Source organism: Geotrypetes seraphini, chromosome 16 (genome assembly GCF_902459505.1).
Source record: "Geotrypetes seraphini chromosome 16, aGeoSer1.1, whole genome shotgun sequence".
In the NCBI taxonomy this organism is placed as follows: Eukaryota; Metazoa; Chordata; class Amphibia; order Gymnophiona; family Dermophiidae; genus Geotrypetes; species Geotrypetes seraphini.
In genome coordinates this window covers 13,457,805-13,479,232 of record NC_047099.1, presented here as the reverse complement: position 1 = coordinate 13,479,232, position 21,428 = coordinate 13,457,805, and the positions used below count along the sequence as shown (strand labels likewise).

The following is a 21,428-nucleotide window of genomic DNA, read 5'->3' as shown; positions in this document are numbered from 1 at the left end:
TAATAACATTATGAACTGGGGTGCATGAAGGAAACAGTTACAAACACAGTTAGAACATACAAACTCTATATGTATGGTGTCCGTGGTAGAATAGAAACGATGTCCCTAGTGGTTATAGTGTCATAGAACGTGTTTTATAGTTGGACTTACTGTGAGAATGGCAGCATTTTACATTTTTTCCATTGACATGAATGGGTGAAATCTGATTTTCTGTTTGTAGCTCCGCCCACGTGTGCAGGTGGGCCGCGAGACCCCCAGAACATATCACTCCAGGTAGTGAGGGATCTGCATACCAAGTTTTGTTCAAATCGGTCAAGCCGTTTTTGCGTGATCGCGGCACATACACACACACATACATACACACATACATACCTCCGATTTTATATATATAGATATAATTTGATATAATTTAAGGGCTCCTTTTACTAAGGTCCGCTAGCATTTTTAGCACACACACAAGATTAGCATGTGCTATAGCATGCGCTAGCAGAAAAATTACCGCCTGCTTAAAAGGAGGCGGTAGCGGCTAGTGTGCCCTAAAACCGCTAGCGCGCCTTTGTAAAAGGAGCCCTAAGTGCTGTTAAAACATAAAATGTCTGTACAATATGTTGCACTTATTTTTGGCTTTAAAATAAATAAAGATATATTTTTTAAAAAGTAGTGTATTTTTTAGCACCGGCCATGGTGGTAAGAGCTCTGATGCTCATAGAATTCCTGGGTGCATCGAAGCTGTTACTAGAGAATGACATGGTGGCGGTGACCCGCGGCTAGCCGCGTTTAGCCGAGGGTAACCCGCCGAAACGGGGAATGAAAACTAGCAGTCGCTGCGGGGACGGGGTCAAGGCCATTCACCGCCCCTTGGAGCGGTGAATGGTCGTGTCTCCGCAGTGAGGCAAAAGGATCGCGCGGTCCCCGCAGCCTCCACCCGCCTGTCCAATCGATCCTAGTGTTTAGCCAGCTCTCTCCCTTCTCCTCACCTTAGTTTGTAGATTTTCTTTTTCGGCGACCCGCACGCTATCAAAGAGCCGCGCACCCGCGGCTGCTCAGTGTTCGATCTTCTGCTCTGACGCAACCGGAAACAGGAAATTGCAGCAGAGCAGAAGATTGAACACTGAGCAGCTGCGGGTACGCGGCTCTTTGATAGCGTGCGGGTCGCCGAAAAAGAAAGCCTGCAAACTAAGGTGAGGCAGCATTAAGATATAGGGCAGGGGAGTGCTTGAGGCTCAGTTGAGTCCTTCCAGTTATCTGAAATGACTCGAGATTCTTTTCATTCTAAAAGGTCTTTGTTTTCTGTTTTCTCTGGAAGTTGATCCTAATCCCGTAACTGTGGTGCATGTAGTGATCTATGCAATCTGTGTTCATTTTCTTGCTTATAAATAATTCACCTTTTAATGTATGTTAAGGCAAAGGGGTGCATGCTCACTTGGGAAGGAAAAATGCCACAGTGGAAAATAGTGGTTCTTCAGTGTATCTGATGTGGTTTCTTTGCTGAAAGGTTAATTCTCTGCCCTGTAGTAAAGGTTCTGAATGGAGGGCTGTTGGGAGTACAGGGGCCTTAGTCTTTCACCTCTAGAAATTTGGGCAAAAATGCTGATTTAAAGCTAAGTTGAAGTCATGTTGGTGAGTCTTAGCTTGGTTTGCAACAAAGATAAATATATTGGGGGGGTGGAAGGGGGGTAATTTTAAAAGCACATAAATTGCAGGTTTGTGTATGGAAATGGCTTTTTTCAAAATCACCTATAAATATATGGATATATGGATAAAAATACTCATGATGAGCAGAGACATTTTTGGGGGTGGAGTTGGGATGGGGTTTGGATTTAACACACACATTTTTGGATTTTCAAAAGTAAAGGAGGGAGGGAAGGGTGGTGGTGGAAAGGAATAGAACAGACACTGAAGGAGGGTGGAGAGGAACAGACCCTGAAGGGAAATGTGGAAGACAGAGTGGGGAGAAGATGCTGAAAGGAAAGAAGACAGATGCCAGACTATGGGGAAGCGGAGGGAAGAAGATGGGTGCTAGACCAATTGGGGGGGGGGGTGAAGGGAGAGGCACTGTAACAGCAAATGGAAGACGCAGAGAGAAGATACACAGTGGATGGAAGGAATTGAATGAGAAGATGTGGAAAGCAGAAACCAGACAACAAAGGTAGAAAAAAAAATTATATTTATTTATTTTTTGCTTTAGAATAAAGTAGTATATTAGTTGTGTTGATAAAAATTTATAAACAAAGCCCTGCCAGCTGAACATCTCTTTCTCTAGTTCAGCAGCAGGAACTTTGATTTATAAGAAAGGAATAAGCTAAATATTACAGGACTAAGGCTTATATGGATGCAGCGGGGACGGTGACGGGGCGGTGAATGGGATGGCAGTGGCGGTGACGGGGCGGTGAAAGGGATGGCGGTGACGGGGCGGTGAAGGGAACGGCGGTGACGGGGCGGTGCAGAGGATGGTGGGCCGGGGACGGGGCGGTGACAGGGACAGATTTTTTCCCCGTGTCATTCTCTAGCTGTTACCGCTGCAGCCAGTGCTAAATAACAAAGCAAAAAAGAGGATACCTTTGTTTATTGGATGAAACTTAATACATTTTTACTAGTTTTTAAAGGCAATCCCTTCTTCAGATTAGAAGAAGATATTGCCATCAAAAACTGTTAAAAATGTCTTGTTCATCCAATAAAAAAGGTCAAATTTTCTTTTCTTTGCTTTTTTTTCCTATTATCTTTAAAAGTAGATTGACATGGCTGCAACACTGCTTCACATCAAATGGCACAAATAGTTTATAGAATAACCAAAACCTCTATCTATCTGTTCCTCTCAAAATTAAGGGCTCCTTTTACTAAGGTGCACATAGGATATTTAGCGCACATAGGATATTACTGCGTGCTACACCGCGTGCTAGATAGCTAGAACTAACGCCAGGTCAATGCTGGCGTTAAGATCTAGCGTGCGCTATTCCTCGTGTTAATGCCCTAACAAGCTTAGTAAAAGGAGCCCTAAATGCTAATGAAACCAGGACAAAATATGCAAATTAACTGGATTTTTAAAAGTGAATAGATGCAAAATTTTTGGTGACTTTGTTCTGCTTATTCTTACAATTAGCCCTGTTTGTGGCTATTCCCACAACAATATTCACCCTGATTTACCCTTGGCATTGTTCTCCTGTCATGAACCTCTTTTATGCTTACCCAACAGGTGAAATACAAAATGGAAATAAGAAACCAGACCACACCTTCAGAATTCATTATTCTGGGGTTCTCCAACATTTTGAAATTTCAAGAAATATTCTTCGGCATGCTTTTGTTGATCTATGTGGCAACTCTGGTGGGAAATATTGGCATCATTGTAGTAACCAGACTTGATGTTCACCTTCACAAACCTATGTATTTTTTCCTTGTGAATTTGTCCTTCTTGGACATCTGCTACACATCCACTACAGTGCCCAAAATGCTGGAGAACCTCTTGATGGAGAAGAAAACCATTTCTTGTGTTGGTTGTATTTTGCAATTATATTTTTTTGTTTCCTTTGTGGGTACAGAGTGTGTCCTGCTTGCGGTGATGGCTTATGATCGCTATGCAGCAATCTGTAACCCCTTGCGCTATATGGTCATCATGAGCAAGATGGTTTGCGGAAATCTGGCAGCAAGTTGCTGGATCGCTGGTATGGTAAATTCAGCAATACATACTTATTTCACTTTTAGACTCCCCTTCTGTGGTGCCAACAAGCTCAATTATTTCTTTTGTGATATTCCTCCTCTTCTGTCTCTTGCTTGTGCAGATACATCTATCAATGAAGCTATATTATTAACAATAGGGGTATTCATAGGTTGGACCCCTTTTCTTTGCATTATTATGTCCTACATTTATATCATATCGACCATCTTGAAAATTCGTTCTAGCAAGGGGAGACACAAAGCATTCTCAACCTGTGCTTCCCACCTTACGATGGTTATATTATATTATGGTAGTGCAATCTTCACCTATGTGCGTCCGATCTCAAGTTATTCACTTAACAAGGACAGGTTGGTGTCTATGTTATATAGTTTTGTAACTCCCATGCTGAATCCGATCATCTATACGTTAAAAAATCAGGAAGTAAAAAGTGCATTGAAAAAAGTATTTGTTAAAAGAAGCCTCTCAAATGCTTGAATGGAAACTGAAAAAACAACAACCTGATTGATTTTTGATCATCTGGAACAAAGGTTGAATTCAGCATATTAAAATGAGTCTTGTATTTAACCCTTTATTATAAATAATTTGCTAGAGATGGATTCTACAAATGTTATATATATGTAAATGTGGGATAAATCCTGCTATATACAATGAAAATAAATTGTGATTTCCAATATCTTTACATTTTAGTTGTACTAATTTAGTTTAGATTAATGCAATTTCATATTTATATGTAGGGCAATTCTATAACTATGTGTATATAGATACTGTACATATGCCATAGACCAGGGGTGCCCACACTTTTTTGACTCGCGAGCTACTTTTAAAATGATCAAGTCAAAATGATCTACCAACAATAAAATTTAAAAAAAAACACAACGCACACTGTATGCATAGAAAATGTTAATTATCATTCCTATTCCGGGGTTTTTTCAAAGAGGTCAAAGCAGATGACTCTATGCACTGTCACCTCAGTAACAACCATACAAAAATAGACAAATACCCACCCCTCTCCCTTTTTACTAAACACAATAGCAGTTTTTAGCGCAGGGAGCTGCGCTGAATGCCCAGCGCTGCTCTCGATGCTCATAGGCTCCCTGCGCTAAAAACCACTATTGGGGTTTAGTAAAAGGGGACCATATTGTAAAATATAGACAGCAGATATAAATTCAGACACATTTTGATCACTAAATTTAAAATAAAATCATTTTTCCTACCTTGTCTGGTGATTTCATGAGTCTCTGGTTGCACTTTCTTCTTCTGACTGTGCATCCAATCTTTCTTCCCTTCTTTCAGCCTGTATGCTTCCTCTCCTCCACACCTCATTCCCTCCCCCAACTTTTTCTTCCTCTCTCCCTGACCTTTCTTTCTTTGTCTCTTCATGCCCCCTTTCTTTTTTTATGTTTCTCTTCGTTCCTTCTGTCTCCCTGCCTGCCCCCTTTCTTTCTTTCTCCCTGCCCTTCCCCAAGCCACTGCCGCTGCCGCTGCCATCGGGGAACAGGACCCAAACCGCCACCAATGGATAACAGGCCCCAAATCCGATGCCGATGCCAACCCAAGCTCTCCCTGCTTCGGGCCGACCAGCATTCCTCTCCCCAACGTCAATTCTGCTGTCAGCGAGGAAGTTCCGCCCAGCCAGGCAGCGATTGGCTGGCCCGAACTTCCTCTCCGACGGCAGAATTGACGTCAGGGAGAGGAAGACTGATCGGCTTGATAGATTGCCAAGGCAAAGTCAGTCCTGGGTGATCGACTCACTTTGCCTTGGCGAGCTACCGGTCGATCGCGATCGACCTATTGGGAACCCCTGCCATAGACAAATTTCATTGTGGCCCATATTGACTTAGTTTTCTGTGTCTTGTTTGTTAAATTATTATGCATGTTACCTTGTAACCCATTCTGAGCTATCTGGGGAGGATAGGATGTAAATTAAATAAATAAATACATTAATATATATGTAAGAACTGAAATAACTGTCACTTATGTATGTTTGGGCACTATGTACCATGCTATATAATATCAAGTCAAGGGGCCCTTTTACTAAGCTGAAGAAAAATCAGGGTTTAGTTTGCCCTATTACAGGATGTTCCCATGTGCTAAGTCCATTTTACCATCCCCCCCCCAAAAAAAAACAAAAACAACGGGCTGTTTTATTTTGTATTTTTGCAGATCCCACCTTAGTGTGCTGGATTTGCAAAAAATATTAGTGTGGAATCATTTGCCACCTCATGTTTAGAATGCTCTAAGTGGTCATTTATTAACCCCATGTTAACCAGTTAGGGTGTGCCAATGTGAACGCACTAGCTTGTTAGCTGTTTCATGTTTGTTCCCTTCTCATCAACAAAAGAAGAAAAACCCAACAATTCCTCAGTAATAAGAAAGATCCTCCAAAAAATAAAAACTGTGGAAAATATGTTACATTACATTACATTACATTAGTGACTTCTATTCCACCCGTACCTAGGTGGATTACAAAAGAAGCTAACTGGACATTTCCAAGAGAATTACAATTTAAGAAGCTGTTTACATGGTTGAGACTTTGAGGAGAAAAATTGCAAGAGTGGAAGAGACTTTGAGGGGAAATTTACAAGGGAGGGGAAAAACAAGGGGAAGAGTTAGGATATCTGGATAAATTTTTTGAAAAGCAGTGTTTTGATTTCTTTTTGAAATGATTTGAAGTCGCTTGTTGTTGTCAGCAAGTTGGAGATGGAGTGGTCAAGTTTCGCTGCTTGCGTCGCTAGTAGGTTGTCAAACATCTTCTTGCGCTGAGTGCCTTTGAATGGGGGGTAGGTAAATGGGGTCTGAGTTCTCCTTTGTCTAGTAGTAAGGTTCCGATTTAGGCGGTAAGTGGGGGCAGTGCCATTTATTGCTTTGAATAATAGACAGTATAATTTGAATTGAATTTTTGTTTGTATAGGTAACCAGTGTGAGTCTAGGCAGTGGTGATGTGGTCAAATTTACTTAGCGAGTAGATCAGTCTGAGAGCTGTGTTTTGTACAGTCTGTAATTGTTTTACCATGTTTGCTGGGCATAGTAGATAGAGGATGTTGAAATAGTCCATTAGACCCAGGGAGAGATTGAAGAGCATGGCTAACGGTTCCGCCAAAACATCGCATAGCTCTCTGAGCACTCTTGGGTGCAGATTGTCCGGTCCCATGGCTTTGTTCACCTTGAGTCTTGACAGTTCTTTGTAAACATCAGCTGGTGTGAACTCAAACTTCTGTCTTTATATACTAAGCCTATTTCCTTCAGTATTTTGAATGTTTTGATCATGTCCCCTCTCAGTCTCCTCTTTTCAATGAAGAAGAGGTCCAGTTTCTCTAATCTCTCACTGTATGGCAACTCCTCCAGCCCCTTAACCATTTTAGTCACTCTTTTCTGGACCCTTTTGAGTAGTACCGTGTCCTTCTTCATGTACGGCCTTCATGTACTCTGCATTTACCATTGCTTCAGCCTAGATTTATGTTGTTTCTCCATATCAACATATGCTTTTCAATTTTTTCAATTCCAATTAGGATTCCTGAAGAAGACCTATTTGTCAAAATATGGACCGTGTGGGTTTTTTTTTTTTGTCCTACGCATTTGTGGACTTTATATGGTAATTGATTAAATAAATGTGTGCAGCAAAGAACCCCAAAACCCAATCCATTATAGCATTATAAATAAATGGCACCAAACACCCTATACAGTCCGCTCTTAAACTCTTAGGATCCAAATCAACAAGACTACCCAGAAAGCATTTTTAATCATGCACAATTTACGAAAAATAAGAAAATTCTTCGACAAAGAACAATATAGGCTCATAGTCCAATCCCTAGTCCTGGACCTGACTGTGTCAACAGATTTGGAAGGAAAAAGGAAGATCACTTTTTATACCTATCTCGAAGAAAGGCAATGCAAAAGATTGTAACAACTATAGGATGATTGTGCTACTTCCACATGCCAGTAAAATATCACTGAAAATAATACAACGAAGGTTGCAATCATGCATTGAGCAAGAACTACATGAAGTTCAGGCTGGTTTCAGAAAAGGTTGCAGAAGTAGAGACATAACTATGAATGTTAGATGGATACTGGAGAAAAGTGAAGGATATCAAAAGCCTCTTGTATCCTTGCTTCATATCTAGGCTGATATTTTATAAGGGACTCAGAGAATGCTAAGCCTAGATTTGTGGAAGGGCATTTTCGATAGTGTGTCTAAGTCCAACTTTGGATATTTCCCACATGACATCCAAACGCTGGTGTGGGGAAACACCCATTTTCAAAACCACTAGATGTCCAAATGTGTTTTGTTTTTTTCTTAGAAAATGACCTATTTGGATGTTTTGGTCCTTAGGACGTCCAACTTTTTTGGCCATTTTCAAATACAAAAACAACCATGTTCAAAACATCCAAATCAATCCCATTTGGACATGAGAGGGACCAGCATCTTAATGGATTGACCACACAGACATCTCAAGAGGGCAGTGAGGCACCTTAGAGGGCACTGCTGTGAACTTCACATAAAGGGTGCCATGTCCATATTTCAACAGAACCCCCTTTTAGTGTTTGGTGAGCCCTTCAATATTCCTCCAAAACTTACACTATCCACCTAATACTACAGTATCCACCTACCCAGTGGTGTAGTGAGGGTGAATGATGCACAGGGTGGTGGCACCACACCCCTACCCTCTTTTTTACTCCATCTTATCCTACCTCCCCCCCCCCCCCGCCACACATGTGCTCCCCCCTTCCCTTCCCTCATACCTCTTTAATTTTCCAGGCATGAGCAGCATCACAAACTTGCTGCCTACATCATGTTGGCTTTTACTCTGATGTCACTTCCAAGGCGCGGGACCCGAAAGTGATATCAGAGAGAGACAACACTGATACAGGCAGCAAGTTCATGATACTGCTCACCTCAGGAAAAATAAAGATGTATAAGGGAAAGGGGGATCAGGAAGAAGCGAGGGGGGTAGAGAGGAGGATAGGTGCTGGCACTTCCACCAAGATGGCACCCAGGGCAGACTGCCCCCTGCTCCCCTTGCCCCCTCCCTTACTATGCCACTGCACCTACCATTCCAATAGCTCTTATGGCTGCAGATGTCACCTATATGGCAGTATAGTAAGTTATGGGTGTGTTTCAGTGGGCTCACACTTTCCACCAAAAATGCAGTGGTATGTGGGACTTGCTACACCTTTATATGGTTCACTAGCCCACCCACCAGGCTACTTAAGACACCTGTGTGTAGGTCTGCTAGGCTTTCCTATACTAGGAGGAGTGTGTGGCACAGTGGTTGGAGCTACAGCCTCGGCACCCTGGGGTTGTGGGTTCAAACCCCATGCTGCTCCTTGTGACCCTGGGCAAGTCACTCAGTCCTCCATAGTCTCAGGTACGTTAGATAGTGTGGCCGGGCCAGTTCCCGAGTAGATGGGAAGCCCGCCGCGGACCACAGGCAGATTTATGTAGCGCCTTTTGTATGGCTGGCAGAAAGAAAAACCAGGAAAAGGATTTTCAGAAAAAAAAAATGGCTCTCCGGTTTATTAACACTTCCAGGAATAAGGTAAACAAAAATTGGTCCAACAAATCAATGTTCCATAAGTCCATTAAGGCAATCACTCTCGCTCCAGTGTGGGCTACCCGCCCTGAGCTTTATACTGGGGTCTTTATCAGCAGGAAAAAAAAACGTATTCAAAACATACATTCAAAGGTGTGCTTAGTTTTCTTGGACCCACGCCTTCCTCCTGGGCAGGCTGGCAATTCCCAGTCAGTGTTCCTTCGTTCACACAGTCAGTCACTCCTGCTGCTAGCACACATTTCTCCCCCAATTGTCTCCCTCCCAGAAGGAACCAAAACTCAGAATTTTCCCTCTGTAGTCTGTGGGAGTTCACTGGAAAGCCTGGCAAACAGACTTCCCTTAATTTAGGTAGAGCTGCTTCTGCCTTGTGCACAGCTTGCCTTAGCTTGGGGATTCTCCAACAGCCCTCATATCTCATTCTCCCCCAGTATCCATGTCCTCCTCCCATTCATTATCCTCAGAAACACTAGTCATTTCCCCCTCATTAGTCAGAGAGTCCAGGCTGTATCTCCAAGTCCCTAGCTTGGGCAGTTCCTCTCCTCCCCCTCCTTGCCTGCCTGTCAGCTCTCTCCTACTGTTTTCTCTCCAAGACAAACCTCCCAGGTCACCCTCCCAGGGTCTGTTGGGCAAGGCAATAAATCTCCCAGGGCTTCCAATCTCCCTTCTGCTGGGCTGACCTCTGTATAGCATCCTGGGGCGAGGAACAGGCAAACTTTGGAAGATGTGTTATTTTGATGGACTGAGGCATGTCTTCCATTCAAACTAACACAATATAAACTTAGCTATGTTTTTCTCCTTAGATACTACACAGTGTTTTATGATTTTAGCAAAATTCTCCCTGGTGGTACAACATGTTCTCCCATTAGAGAGAGACCAATTGCCACAAAACATTAATGGAAAAAAAAACCACCAAACCAAATGAACAAACTTTGCAACCATATCTCAAAGGCATTATAGGAACATTAAAAAAAAAATCACCGACAGACATAATTGATTATCTTTGCTGTTACATAAAAGACATTGGGATTCTGCAAAGTATTTGCTTCCTGGATTTTCCACTGTTGTAAGCAGGATGCTGAGTTAAATGGACCTTTGCTCTTGCAATTCATATGTTCTTATATAGATGCTCCTAACTGGCTTCTAATTGGTAAACTTATTCTATAATGTCTGAGCAACTTTCCACATTCCTGAGATAATAATTGTTAGTTTAATGTGAGTTTGAGAGTTGACATTGGTCATCACCAAAATTTTACCACTAAAGGTGAGTAATATTCCATTAATAGTTGACTAATAAAGAAATAGTGTTGACGGCACCTAAGAAAACAGGACATATTGCATTAAAATGGACCCTGAATATCATTTAGGGGTCCTTATACTAAGGCGCGCTGACCAATTTAGCACGCTAACTGATTCGCCTGCGCTAAATGCCAAGGCGCCCAATATATTCTATGGGCACCATAGCATTTAGCGCTCACTAATATTTAGCGTGTGCTAAATCGATTAGCATACTCTAAATTAGTTAGCATGCACTAAATCAATTAGTACACTCTAAATCGGTTAGGGTGCGCTAAATCGGTTAGCATGCCTTAGTAAAAGGACCCCTTGGTCTAAATTAATAGTATATGACTTCTTGAATGAACTATTTTTAAGCGTTGTGACATTTATGTTGTAGAAGACAGGCAGGGACAGAAAATTAAGAATTTATATTTAGAGGTTTCTTGTTAGAATAGTACTACCATGATAATGTGGACTAGGACATGGTTGATTAATTGCCTTATATATGTTTTAATGTACTCTATATGGAGTTTTTTTTTGTGGTCATTCATGAATATTTGTTATTAATGTATTGTAACGTATTGATTATCAATAAAGTAAAAAAAAAAAAAAAGAATAGTACTTGAATGAGATTTTGTTCATGTGGGGAGGGACATTTTCTACAGTATATGAAAACAGCCAAAAATCCAGTAGAGAAAATGACAATTTTTGAAACAGCAAAGCATCTATCTTTTATTTTCGGAAATCACCATTTATACTTATGTTCACTCTTAGTATGTCTATCTCTTTGACCATTTTTGAAAAGAAAAATCTAAAATAAAACCACACAAAAACAAGCCTTTGGACTTAGAAGCAGCCAGCGTTAGCCACATGTCACATTACAAAGTCCCAGGTACATATGTCTTCATACATTTCTTATATTTTATGGTTAGCCCTCTGAAAGGGAAGGGGAATGGGGACTTGTATACCACCTTTTTGTTGCTTTGGCATTTCAAAGCTGACACTCAAAGCAGTGGGCGCTGGAGGATTAAGTGACTTGCCCAAGGTCACAAGAAACAGCACCAGGATTTGATCTCACAACCTCTGGGTGTAGAAGCAGCAGCTCAACCAGCTCCTCCCATTTAAAACTCATCCAAAAACTTACCGTACCCACCTGTATACCATAACAATAACCCTTATGCCTGCAGGTGTCATCTGTAGGTACAGTAGGTTTTGGGTGGGTTTTGGAGTGCTCACCATACAATACAAGCAGGATGTGTACCTGCCACTTTTTAATGTGACGTTCACTGCAGTGTCCCCTAGAGTACCCCTCTGATCTGCTGAGCTGTGTCTATGTGGCGATCTGAAGCTGTAATACAGGCTAGGATGGAATGCTTCTTTGACATCTTTGGCTGGTGGGAGGGGAGTAAGGAGGGTCATGCTTTAATCCCTTTAGGGATCATCTGGTCAGTTTGGGCCCATTTTTGACCCTTAAGTAGATCATGAATGCAATCTGCATCACTCTCAGTATCCCATGGTAAGCAATTTACTTTAACTTCTTTCCTATAGGTGAAACCCTGAGTCGAAATGGAAGTGAAAAACTACACTGCACCTTCTAAATTTATATTTCTATGGTTCTCTGACCTTCCTAAACTCCAAACATCACTCTTTGGCATCATTTTGGTGATCTACCTTGTAACCTGGGTGGGGAATTCTGTCATTTTACTAGTAACTAAATTCGATTCTACTCTTCACAAGCCAATGTATTTTTTCTTGGGTGTTTTGTCCTTCCTTGATATTTGCTACACATCAGCAACAGTGCCCAAAATATTGGAAAACCTCCTGAAAGAGCAGAAAAGCATCTCCTTCGAAGGCTGTTTGACGCAGATGTATTTCTTCCTTTGTTTTTTGGGCACAGAGTGTGTTCTGCTTGCTGTGATGGCTTACGATCGTTACGTGGCAATCTGCAAACCTCTGCAATACCTGATCATTATGAACAGAAAAGTGTGTGGATGCCTCGTGACATTTTGCTGGACTGTAGGTCTGGTGAATTCAACAATACACACTTATTTCACGTTTACATTACCCTTCTGTGCTTCAAATGAACTCAACTATTTCTTTTGTGATATCCCCCCTTTGTTAGCACTCTCCTGTGCCGATACCTCAGTCAATGAAACCATACTGTTGGTCGCAGGCACACTCTTAGCTTGGACTCCTTGTCTTTGTATCATCACATCCTATATTTATATCATATCAGCTATACTGAAAATCAACTCTCGAGAAGGTAGACAGAAAGCCTTCTCAACCTGCAGCTCCCATATCACCGTGGTAATCTTTTTCTACGCCACCGCCGTCTTTACCTATATGCGCCCAATCTCAAGCTATTCACTGGACAGGGACCGACTCCTTTCTCTTTTGTACAGTTTCCTAACTCCCATGTTGAATCCAGCTATATACACCCTGAAAAACAAGGATGTGAAAAAAGCCTTGAAAAAGACATTTTTAATGAAAACATTATAGTCATATTTTCTTGTTTGGTGATTTTGTTTTATGACACATGGGTCCTTTTACTAAAACCAACAGCGGGAGCCAGCATGATAAATACTCTGACACCCATAGGAACTGACTGGGTGTCGGAGCATTTGCCATATGGCAATATGGCACTTGACTGCACGCCTTTTGTAAAAAGAAGGGGGGGGAAGTTTTTAACACCTGGAGGGTATGTATGCTAATTATTAACATTTTATTAAGATAAATAGTACTTTTTATCGCAAATAAAAAATGGTATGGTTCAAGATCTGATTTTCAAGTACCGTATTTGCCGGCGTATAAGACGACTTTTCAGTACCTTAAAATCCTCCCCAAAGTCGGGGGTCGTCTTATACGCCGGGTACTGTTTACATCACAGTTCTTCAACTGGTGCCGGTCCGCAGAAAATTCCTGCCGGTCCGCATAGGACCGGCGAGTTGGACCCGTTAAAATTTCTGCCCCGATGGTGTTTGCAGAAATCTTCTGTTCCTCCCAGCCTCGGGCGATCAAGACAGGCGGTCATTCCCTCTGTGAGTCTCGCCTATGCGGAAACAGGAAGTTGAAACAAAATAGGCGGGACTCAGAGAGGGAAGGTCCCGACGTTTGCAGCCTGTCTTGATCGCTGCCCCTGCTGAGTCGCCGAAGAGGGCCGCGGGGAAAGTGCAGGCAGAGAGAAGATGGTCAGCGTGCGCGGGGAGGTCAGCGTGTCGATTGGGGCCATCAGCAGCGTTTGTGCTGAGTCTGCCCACGTGCAGGATGCGGCGGGTAGGGGCCTCCGACTCGTCTTGGGCGGCTGGGCCTGCGGTGCAAAGCTGTTTTTGCCGGCTTGGGGGGGGGGTCGCGAATCGGAAGAAGGGGTAGTCTTATACGGCGAGTATATAACAAACTCTATATTTTAACTGTAAAAGTTGGGGGGTCGTCTTATACGCCCAGTCGTCTTATACGCTGGCAAATACGGTACTTGTGACTCTTTTCAGATGCACACTTCAAAGAGAAAATCTCCAATCCCCCTGCACCTCCCCCCCAAAAAAAAGGAAAAATAATTTTGAAAAACATGATCAATTTTTCATTCTATGTATTAGATAAAGTCTGGTATCTACTTTTTAATCAAAATGCTTTGTTGGAGACAGATTTTGCTAATGTTCTTTGTGTAGATATAGATTTCCTATTGTCTATAATGATAAATTACATAAAAACATAAGAATTGCCGCTGCTGGATCAGAACAGTGGTTCATCATGCCCAGCAGTCCGCTCATGCGGTGGCCCCTAGATCAAAGACCAGTGCCCTAACTGAGACCTGCGTACATTCCGGTTCAGCAGGAACTTGTCTAACTTTGTGTTGAATCCATGGAGGGTGTTTTCCCCCATAACAGCCCCAGGAAGAGAGTTCCAGTTTTCCACCACTCTCTGGGTGAAGAGCTTCCTTATGTTTCTTCAGAATATATCCCCTTTTAACTTTAGAGAGTGCCCTCTCGTTCTCCCTATCTTGGAGAGGGTGAACAACGTGTCTTTATCTACTGAGTTTATTCCCTTCATTATCTTGAATATTTCGATCATGTCCCCTCTCAGTCTCCTCTTTTCAAGGGAGAAGAGGACCAGTTTATCTAATCTCTCACTGTATGCCAACTCCTCCAGCCACTTAACCATTTTAGTAGCTCTTCTCTGGACCCTTTCGAGTAGTACCGTGTCCTTCTTCAAGTACAGCGACCAGTGCTGGATGCAGTATTCCAGGTGAGGGCATACCATGGCTCGGTACAGTGGCATGATAACCTCCAATCTGTCCGTGACCCCTTCTTAATCATTCCTAGCATTCTGTTCACCCTTTTCACCACCGCCGCGCATTGCACAGACGGCTTCATCGACTTGTCGACCAGTACTCCCAAATCTCTTTCCTGTGGGGTCTATCCAAGTACCACACCGGACATCCTGTAGTCATGTATAAGATTTTTGTTACCAACATGCTTCACCTTACACTAATCCACGTTAAACCTCATTTGACATTTCACGGCCCATTTCTCGAGCGTGTTTATGTCACATTGCAGGTCTTCGCAATCCTGCTACGTCTTCACTACTCTGAATAACTTACAAATATAATCTGTTCTTTTTTGTATGTCTAAATCAATTCAGTTAGACACAGATATGAGATCATGATGCCCTTCATTTGTAATACCTGAAAATTGTATTTATCCTCAACTTCAATCTAATTAGTCTTGGGACCTTGCATCAGGTCTCCTTCTAGAATCTTACATTCTAAATCTTGCCAGTAGGTGTCACCCTTTGAATGTTCACCTTGACTCCATACCCCTAAAGACTATGGGGCTCATAATCGAAAGAGAAAAACATCCAAAAATTAGCCTAAGTTGGCACTTGGACAAACATTTCTCAAAAACGTCCAAGTGCCAATAATAAAACCGGGTTTTGGACATATTTCTAAATGACCTAGGCCTTTATATTGCCGCTCAACGTCCAAAGCTAAATGGGACATTTCGGGAGGCATGTCGAGGTTTGGAGTTGGTCGGGACGTGGGCCGGCTTAGACTTAGTCGTACAGCATGTATAACCAAAAGTTTAACAACAGAATCTAGACGGAACTTGGACGTTGTGACTTAAACCATGTAAAACACGGTCTAAGTCACAAAAACCCACCTAAACTCACCAGATAAGCACTGAAAACACATAACACAGACCCCACACACACTACCCCAGTGATCACCAACCCCCCCCATCCCCATAAAAATTGTATTTGGAACTTTAAATTTCAGCCTCCAGACCATCATCACCTGGCCGCCTGGCATAGGAAAGCCTAGTCATCCAGCACTGAGGCAGTTTAAGTTGTCTTGGGGGTGGGTTAGGGACCCATAGAGAGGAGGACCCATGCCCATAAGCCCCTGTGTCTTAGGCTCTTTTTAACTCTGGACGACTTGCAAGATGGACGTAAATGGACTTAGACGTCCCTTTCGATTATGCCCCTCCACAAATTCTGCCTTTGCACAGCATTAACACCACTGACAAAAGGTTATCAAGTTGTGTTAAGGCAATATCCCATGTTATTAAATGACACTAATGCAGGTTGTCTTACCCTAACACACTATTAGTTATGTCACCACAACATATATAGTAGTGAAATGCAAAACAAGCAAATGTATTTAAAGCATTTGGAGATAGGAACCCCCTTCCCCTCAAAGCAAAATGTCCCTGTAGAGTGTCCTCTCCAACAAGCACCCCCGCAAAAAAAAACGCAATCATTTACTCAACCTGCCTAGCCCACTAGTGGTGGACTTCACCATGAACAGCCCCTAAGTCCTAAATCATTCAACTCCTCCCTCACCCTCTTAAGACCCCCTCTCCAGGCCTACCATAGCTGAAGCATTGGTGGGTAGTGGTCTGGGCAGGAGGAATACCCCTTCCCAGTGTAGTAATCCAAAATGATGCTGGCAACCGCTATTGACTGTCTTGTGATATTACTGCTAAAAGCCTTCTTTCCTTATAAGGGCTAGATGGGAATTCTGCAGATGAACTAGATTTTTGTTTTCTGAAGAGTGCTTCCCATCAATATTGATCCGGAAGATTAATTTATCTTAATCCCTGATCTTAGCAATATTTTGCTTGTTTGTTTTTTTACCTCTAATTCAACCTTTTGGGGACATGGTGAGTTTGGTGAAATGTTTTATTTGTTCTTGTATTGATGTATTAATTGCATTTGTCATGTTTTTTGTGATTTTATTATGTATATTATCTTGTAATCTGCATAGAAATGTAGGATAAGCGGAATAACAATTTTTAATTAAATAAATAAATTGTTCTCAAAAATAAATTATAGTGATTTTGTGATCACTCCACTTGTCTTCTGTGTCTTTGTAGTCCATTGCCTTTCAGTTTTCTATTTTCAGCTAAGTCTGCAGCCACTATTGTATTTATAAGGTTTATTTACAACCTTTTTGAAGACATTCACAGAAGGCAGAATAAGATGGACATTGGTGATAGACAATTACAGCAGTAAAACATATTCAAATAACAGTACACATTGTGACATAGTATTACTCTTCCATTATCAGCATAATACAAAGGAAATTGAACACCATGCTATTAGATTTTAATCCAGCCTAGGCTCCAATTGACATGAAAGTTCAAAGGAGCAGAACGAAACCAGCAAGTGAAATAAATAGATAGAAATGATCAATGAAAGAAATAAAATGATTACTTGTTTATCATATAACAGCAGATATACATGGTATCAGATACATAGATCTATTTTTATGAGGTGTCACTTTAAGTCATATTTATTAATCCCCTCTTTTACTAAGCCGCGGTAGAGGTTTCCATCATGACCCAGAGCGTTAAATGCTCCAACTCCACTCACAGAATTCCTAAGCGCAGTGGCAGAGAATTTAGTGCCTTGGGCCATGGTAGAAATCTCTACCACGGCTTAGTAAAAGAGGGCCTAAAAATTTTTTAATTTTGTATTGCTTCTTGATGTAACCTACATGTAAAGGAAGAAATTTCATGATCCTCCTGCTGTATTTTGGGGGGCTTTAATTTTTAAAAAGCTGATGCTATGTTGAAGTCATTTTATTAAATGTGTGATTAGCAAGCGCAAACTGGATACTGCAGAAATTTTTCAAAGCATTTTTCAATCATTTTCCTGTTTGCATTCACTGACCTGTGTGCTACTGCAAATTATTTGTGGGAGAGAATTTGTCATGGGCAGAGATTGGGTGTCTCTGTGTCATCCAGCTAATGTGTTATAATTAGCATGCACTAACTGGATAACAGAGTTAATCTTGGAACACGTAACACTTTCTAAATAAAAGACAGTAAGCACTCTCATTTTAATTTTTGCAGGTACAATGCGCTAATGGGAACATTAGCTCACGTCATGCAGTAAAAGAAAAAAAAAAAGTCCAAAAAGATACCACATTAAATCTGAGCTTAGCATATGTGAAAGGGTCACATTCAAATGCGTATGCTCACACATTCCTATGATGTATCACACTGATAGCCTCAGTTTTATTAGGAAATGCTTTGTTTATTTTTAATGCTTTCTTGAAGGCTTCTTTGACATCTTTGTTTCTTAGACTATAGATGAAGGGATTTAAGAATGGAGTTACAATGCCATAGAAGACAGCCACAACTTTGTTCTTGTATGGGTCATCTCCTGAAGGCCTGACATACATTACACAGACAGTTGTGTAGAATATAGCAACTACAGTGAGGTGGGAGGCACAGGTAGAGAAAGCTTTCTTTCTCCCTGTGGTCGAGGGAATTCTTACTATTGCAGATATGATACACATATACGTGCCCATAGTGAAGAGAAGTGAGGCAAGGGTTGTTGTGGTTGCAGAAATAGACAGTATCAGCTCACTAAGGAAAGCATCAGAGCAAGCCAGTTTTATTACGGGGGCAGCTTCACACAGAAAGTGATCGATTACATTGGGGCCACAAAATCTTAACCTAGCCACCAAGACACATGGGAGAGATGCAGCGATGAAACCGCCAAACCAAGCTCCAACAACCAGTTGAATGCACGTTGTAGGAGTCATAACTGTCGTATAATATAGAGGGTTGCAGATGGCCATATAGCGATCGTAAGCCATCAGGGCTAGGAAGAAGCTCTCAGAGGCTCCAAGTACAGCAAATATATAGGCTTGAATAATACAGCCCAGCAATGAGATGACATTGCTGACTGAAATGAAGCCTTCCAGCATTTTGGGGACAGTGGTAGACACATAACCCATCTCTAAGAAGGACAAGTTGCTCAGAAAGAAATACATGGGTGTATGAAGGCGGGAATCAATCTTTACCAAGGTGATGATGGTGAGATTGGCAATCATGGTTAAAATATAAATAACGAGGAATATAATGAATAAGAAGACCTGCAGCTCTGGGAAGCTTGGAAATCCCAGGATAATGAATTCAGTGACTTTGGTTCCATTCACATTAGGCCCTGTTTTCATTGTCATGGTCCTGAGGGTCCTAGGGAGAAAGAGATATTAAACCTGCTTCATGGTTAAATCTCACAAAATACGGTGACTTCCCTAAGTGCAGAAAATCACTAGGGAAAGAGTTCTCCAATCAATGTTCATAATTCAAAACTAAAACTACAAAATAAGGAAATTTTTAATTTGTTTTTGTTTATAAAAAAGGAGGTATCAGTGATTGAGAGTGCACACCAGGCACTAATACTGAAACAAATATGAGCCTCAAGGGACTCAGTTGTCATGAACAATTCACATAATTTTGCTCCTCAAATTTGTGCATCTCTCTCTCTTTCTCTTTCAATCCTTTTCACAATCTGTCTCTTTCTATCTCTCTCTCTCTGTCTTTCTCTGTATCTCTCTCTTCCTCTTTCTCTCTAGATAGATAGATAAGCATGATGGAAAATGCCCAATGAAAACAACTGAAAAACAGAGATCAGTGCCCCATGTGAAAAACTGCTGATTCACACTATTACCTGCTAGCTCTAAAGGAAAACAATGTCCCATGTAATAAGCTGCCGATATACTATAATTTTATAAAAATTTAGATACCTGTATTGCATCTATGGTTAACTCTGGAAATGACCTTAAGCATTCTAAGGTGACTCTGTAGACGCAATTCTCATCAAAGATAGGCACTGGAAATGTAGGCCTTTAAACCCCTGACCTACATTCTGGTGCCTACCTTTGATGAAAGCTGCAATTCTGTAAATGGTGCCATTGTGTGACTGGCACGTGATCAGCAGCCATTTATTTAGGTGGCTGTGATGATGCTGTTTGCAGAATCCGGCCCTTAAAGGTTAGCCACTCACTGCAAATATTCACAGGAGATAACTGGCTGTATCCCGCTGAATATTAGTGGTTCCTGGCCAGTTATACAGCGCTGAATATCAGGAGGAAAGTAGCCACTGGGCTGCTGCTTAATTTCACTAAGCCAGTTATCCATCTCAATTATTACTTCCATTCAGTTTTATATATTTTATAGTTACAGTTTATTCATTTGTATCCTGCTTTAAGAACGTAAGAACTGCCATCTCCGGATCAGATCTTCGGTCCATCAAGTCCGGCGATCCGCACACGCAGAAGCCCAGCCAGGCGTACACCTGGTGTAATTTTAGTCACCCATATCCCTCTATGCCTCTCGTAAGGAGATGTGCATCTAGTTTGCTTTTAAATCCTAGAATGGTGGATTCCGCAATAACCTCCTCTGGGAGGGCATTCTAGGTGTCCACCACTCATTGCGTGAAGCAGAACTTCCTGATATTTGTCCTGGACTTGTCCCCCCTTAGCTTCAGTCCATGTCCTCTTGTCCGTGTCACATTGGACATTGTAAATCATTTTTTTTCCCCCGCTCTATTTTGTCAATTTCTTTCTGTATACAAAGCGGGTCACAACAAATACACACACACAGTAAAACAACAATACCTGTACATACACATCAGACAGCTAGAGAACTTGTCAACGTCCAGGCTTAAGTACACATTAGAATAATTAGCTCTCATATTTCATCTTACAAAATAGATATATTTTTAATTATCTTTTAAACTTACTAAATTTTCCTGCTAGCTTATATACAGTGGAATTACATTCTATTCTTAAGGACCTATACAGGAAAACATACACTTTTAACTTTATCTGTTTCACCGTTGAAATATATAAATCAAGATTATCAGCAGATCGCAACGTTGGAAGCGGAATATATAGAAACGTAGAAACATGATGGCAGATAAAGGCCAAATGGCCCATCCAGTCTGCCCATCCACAGTAAACCATTATCTTTTTCTCTCTGAGATCCCACGTGCCTATTGCAGGCTTTCTTCAAATCAGACACAGTCTTTGTCTCCACCACCTCTACCGAGAGACTGTTCTATGCATCTACCACCCTTTCTGTAAAAAAGTATTTCCTTAGATTACTCGTGAATCTATTACCTCTTACCTTCATCCTATGCCCTCTTATTGCAGAGTTTCCTTTCAAATGAAAGAGACTTGACTCATGCACATTTACATCATGCAGGTATTTAAATGCCTTTATCATATCTCCCCTCTCCCACCTTTCCTCCAAAGTATACAGATTGAGATATTTAAGTATGTCCCCCATATGCCTTATGATAAAGACCATGCACCATTTTAGTAGCCTTCATCTGGACCGACTCCATCCTTTTTATATCTACTTGAAGCTGTGGCCTTCAGAATTGTACACAATATTCTAAATGAGGTCTCACCAGAGGCTTATACAGGGGCATCAATACCTCCTTTTTCCTACTCGCCATACCTCTCCCTATGCAACCTAGCATCCTTCTAGCTTTCACCTTTACCTTTTCAACCTGTTTGACCACGTTAAGATCATCATATACAATCACACCTAAGTCCCGCTCTTCTGTCGTGCACATAAGTTTTTCATTTCTTAAACTGTTCCGTTCCCTCGGGTTTTTGCAGCCCAAATGCA

At 41.6% G+C, this 21,428-nt stretch overlaps 3 protein-coding genes across 3 annotated transcripts; 2 read left to right on the top strand and 1 right to left on the bottom strand.

Moving 5' to 3' along the window:
* The first annotated feature begins 3,205 nt into the window (after nt 1–3,205).
* On the top strand, nt 3,206–4,147 carry LOC117349664 (olfactory receptor 5V1-like). The gene has a single exon (XM_033923256.1). It carries the CDS (start codon nt 3,206–3,208, stop codon nt 4,145–4,147), a length of 942 nt encoding a protein of 313 aa, XP_033779147.1.
* Nucleotides 4,148–12,066: 7,919 nt separating this feature from the next.
* LOC117350535 (olfactory receptor 5V1-like) lies at nt 12,067–12,999 on the top strand. The gene has a single exon (XM_033924842.1). It carries the CDS (start codon nt 12,067–12,069, stop codon nt 12,997–12,999), a length of 933 nt encoding a protein of 310 aa, XP_033780733.1.
* A 4,975-nt stretch (nt 13,000–17,974) lies between these two features.
* On the bottom strand, nt 17,975–18,961 carry LOC117349662 (olfactory receptor 6N1-like). The gene has a single exon (XM_033923255.1). The coding sequence runs from the start codon at nt 18,959–18,961 to the stop codon at nt 17,975–17,977; it is 987 nt and encodes a 328-aa protein (XP_033779146.1).
* Between the last annotated feature and the right edge of the window lie 2,467 nt (nt 18,962–21,428).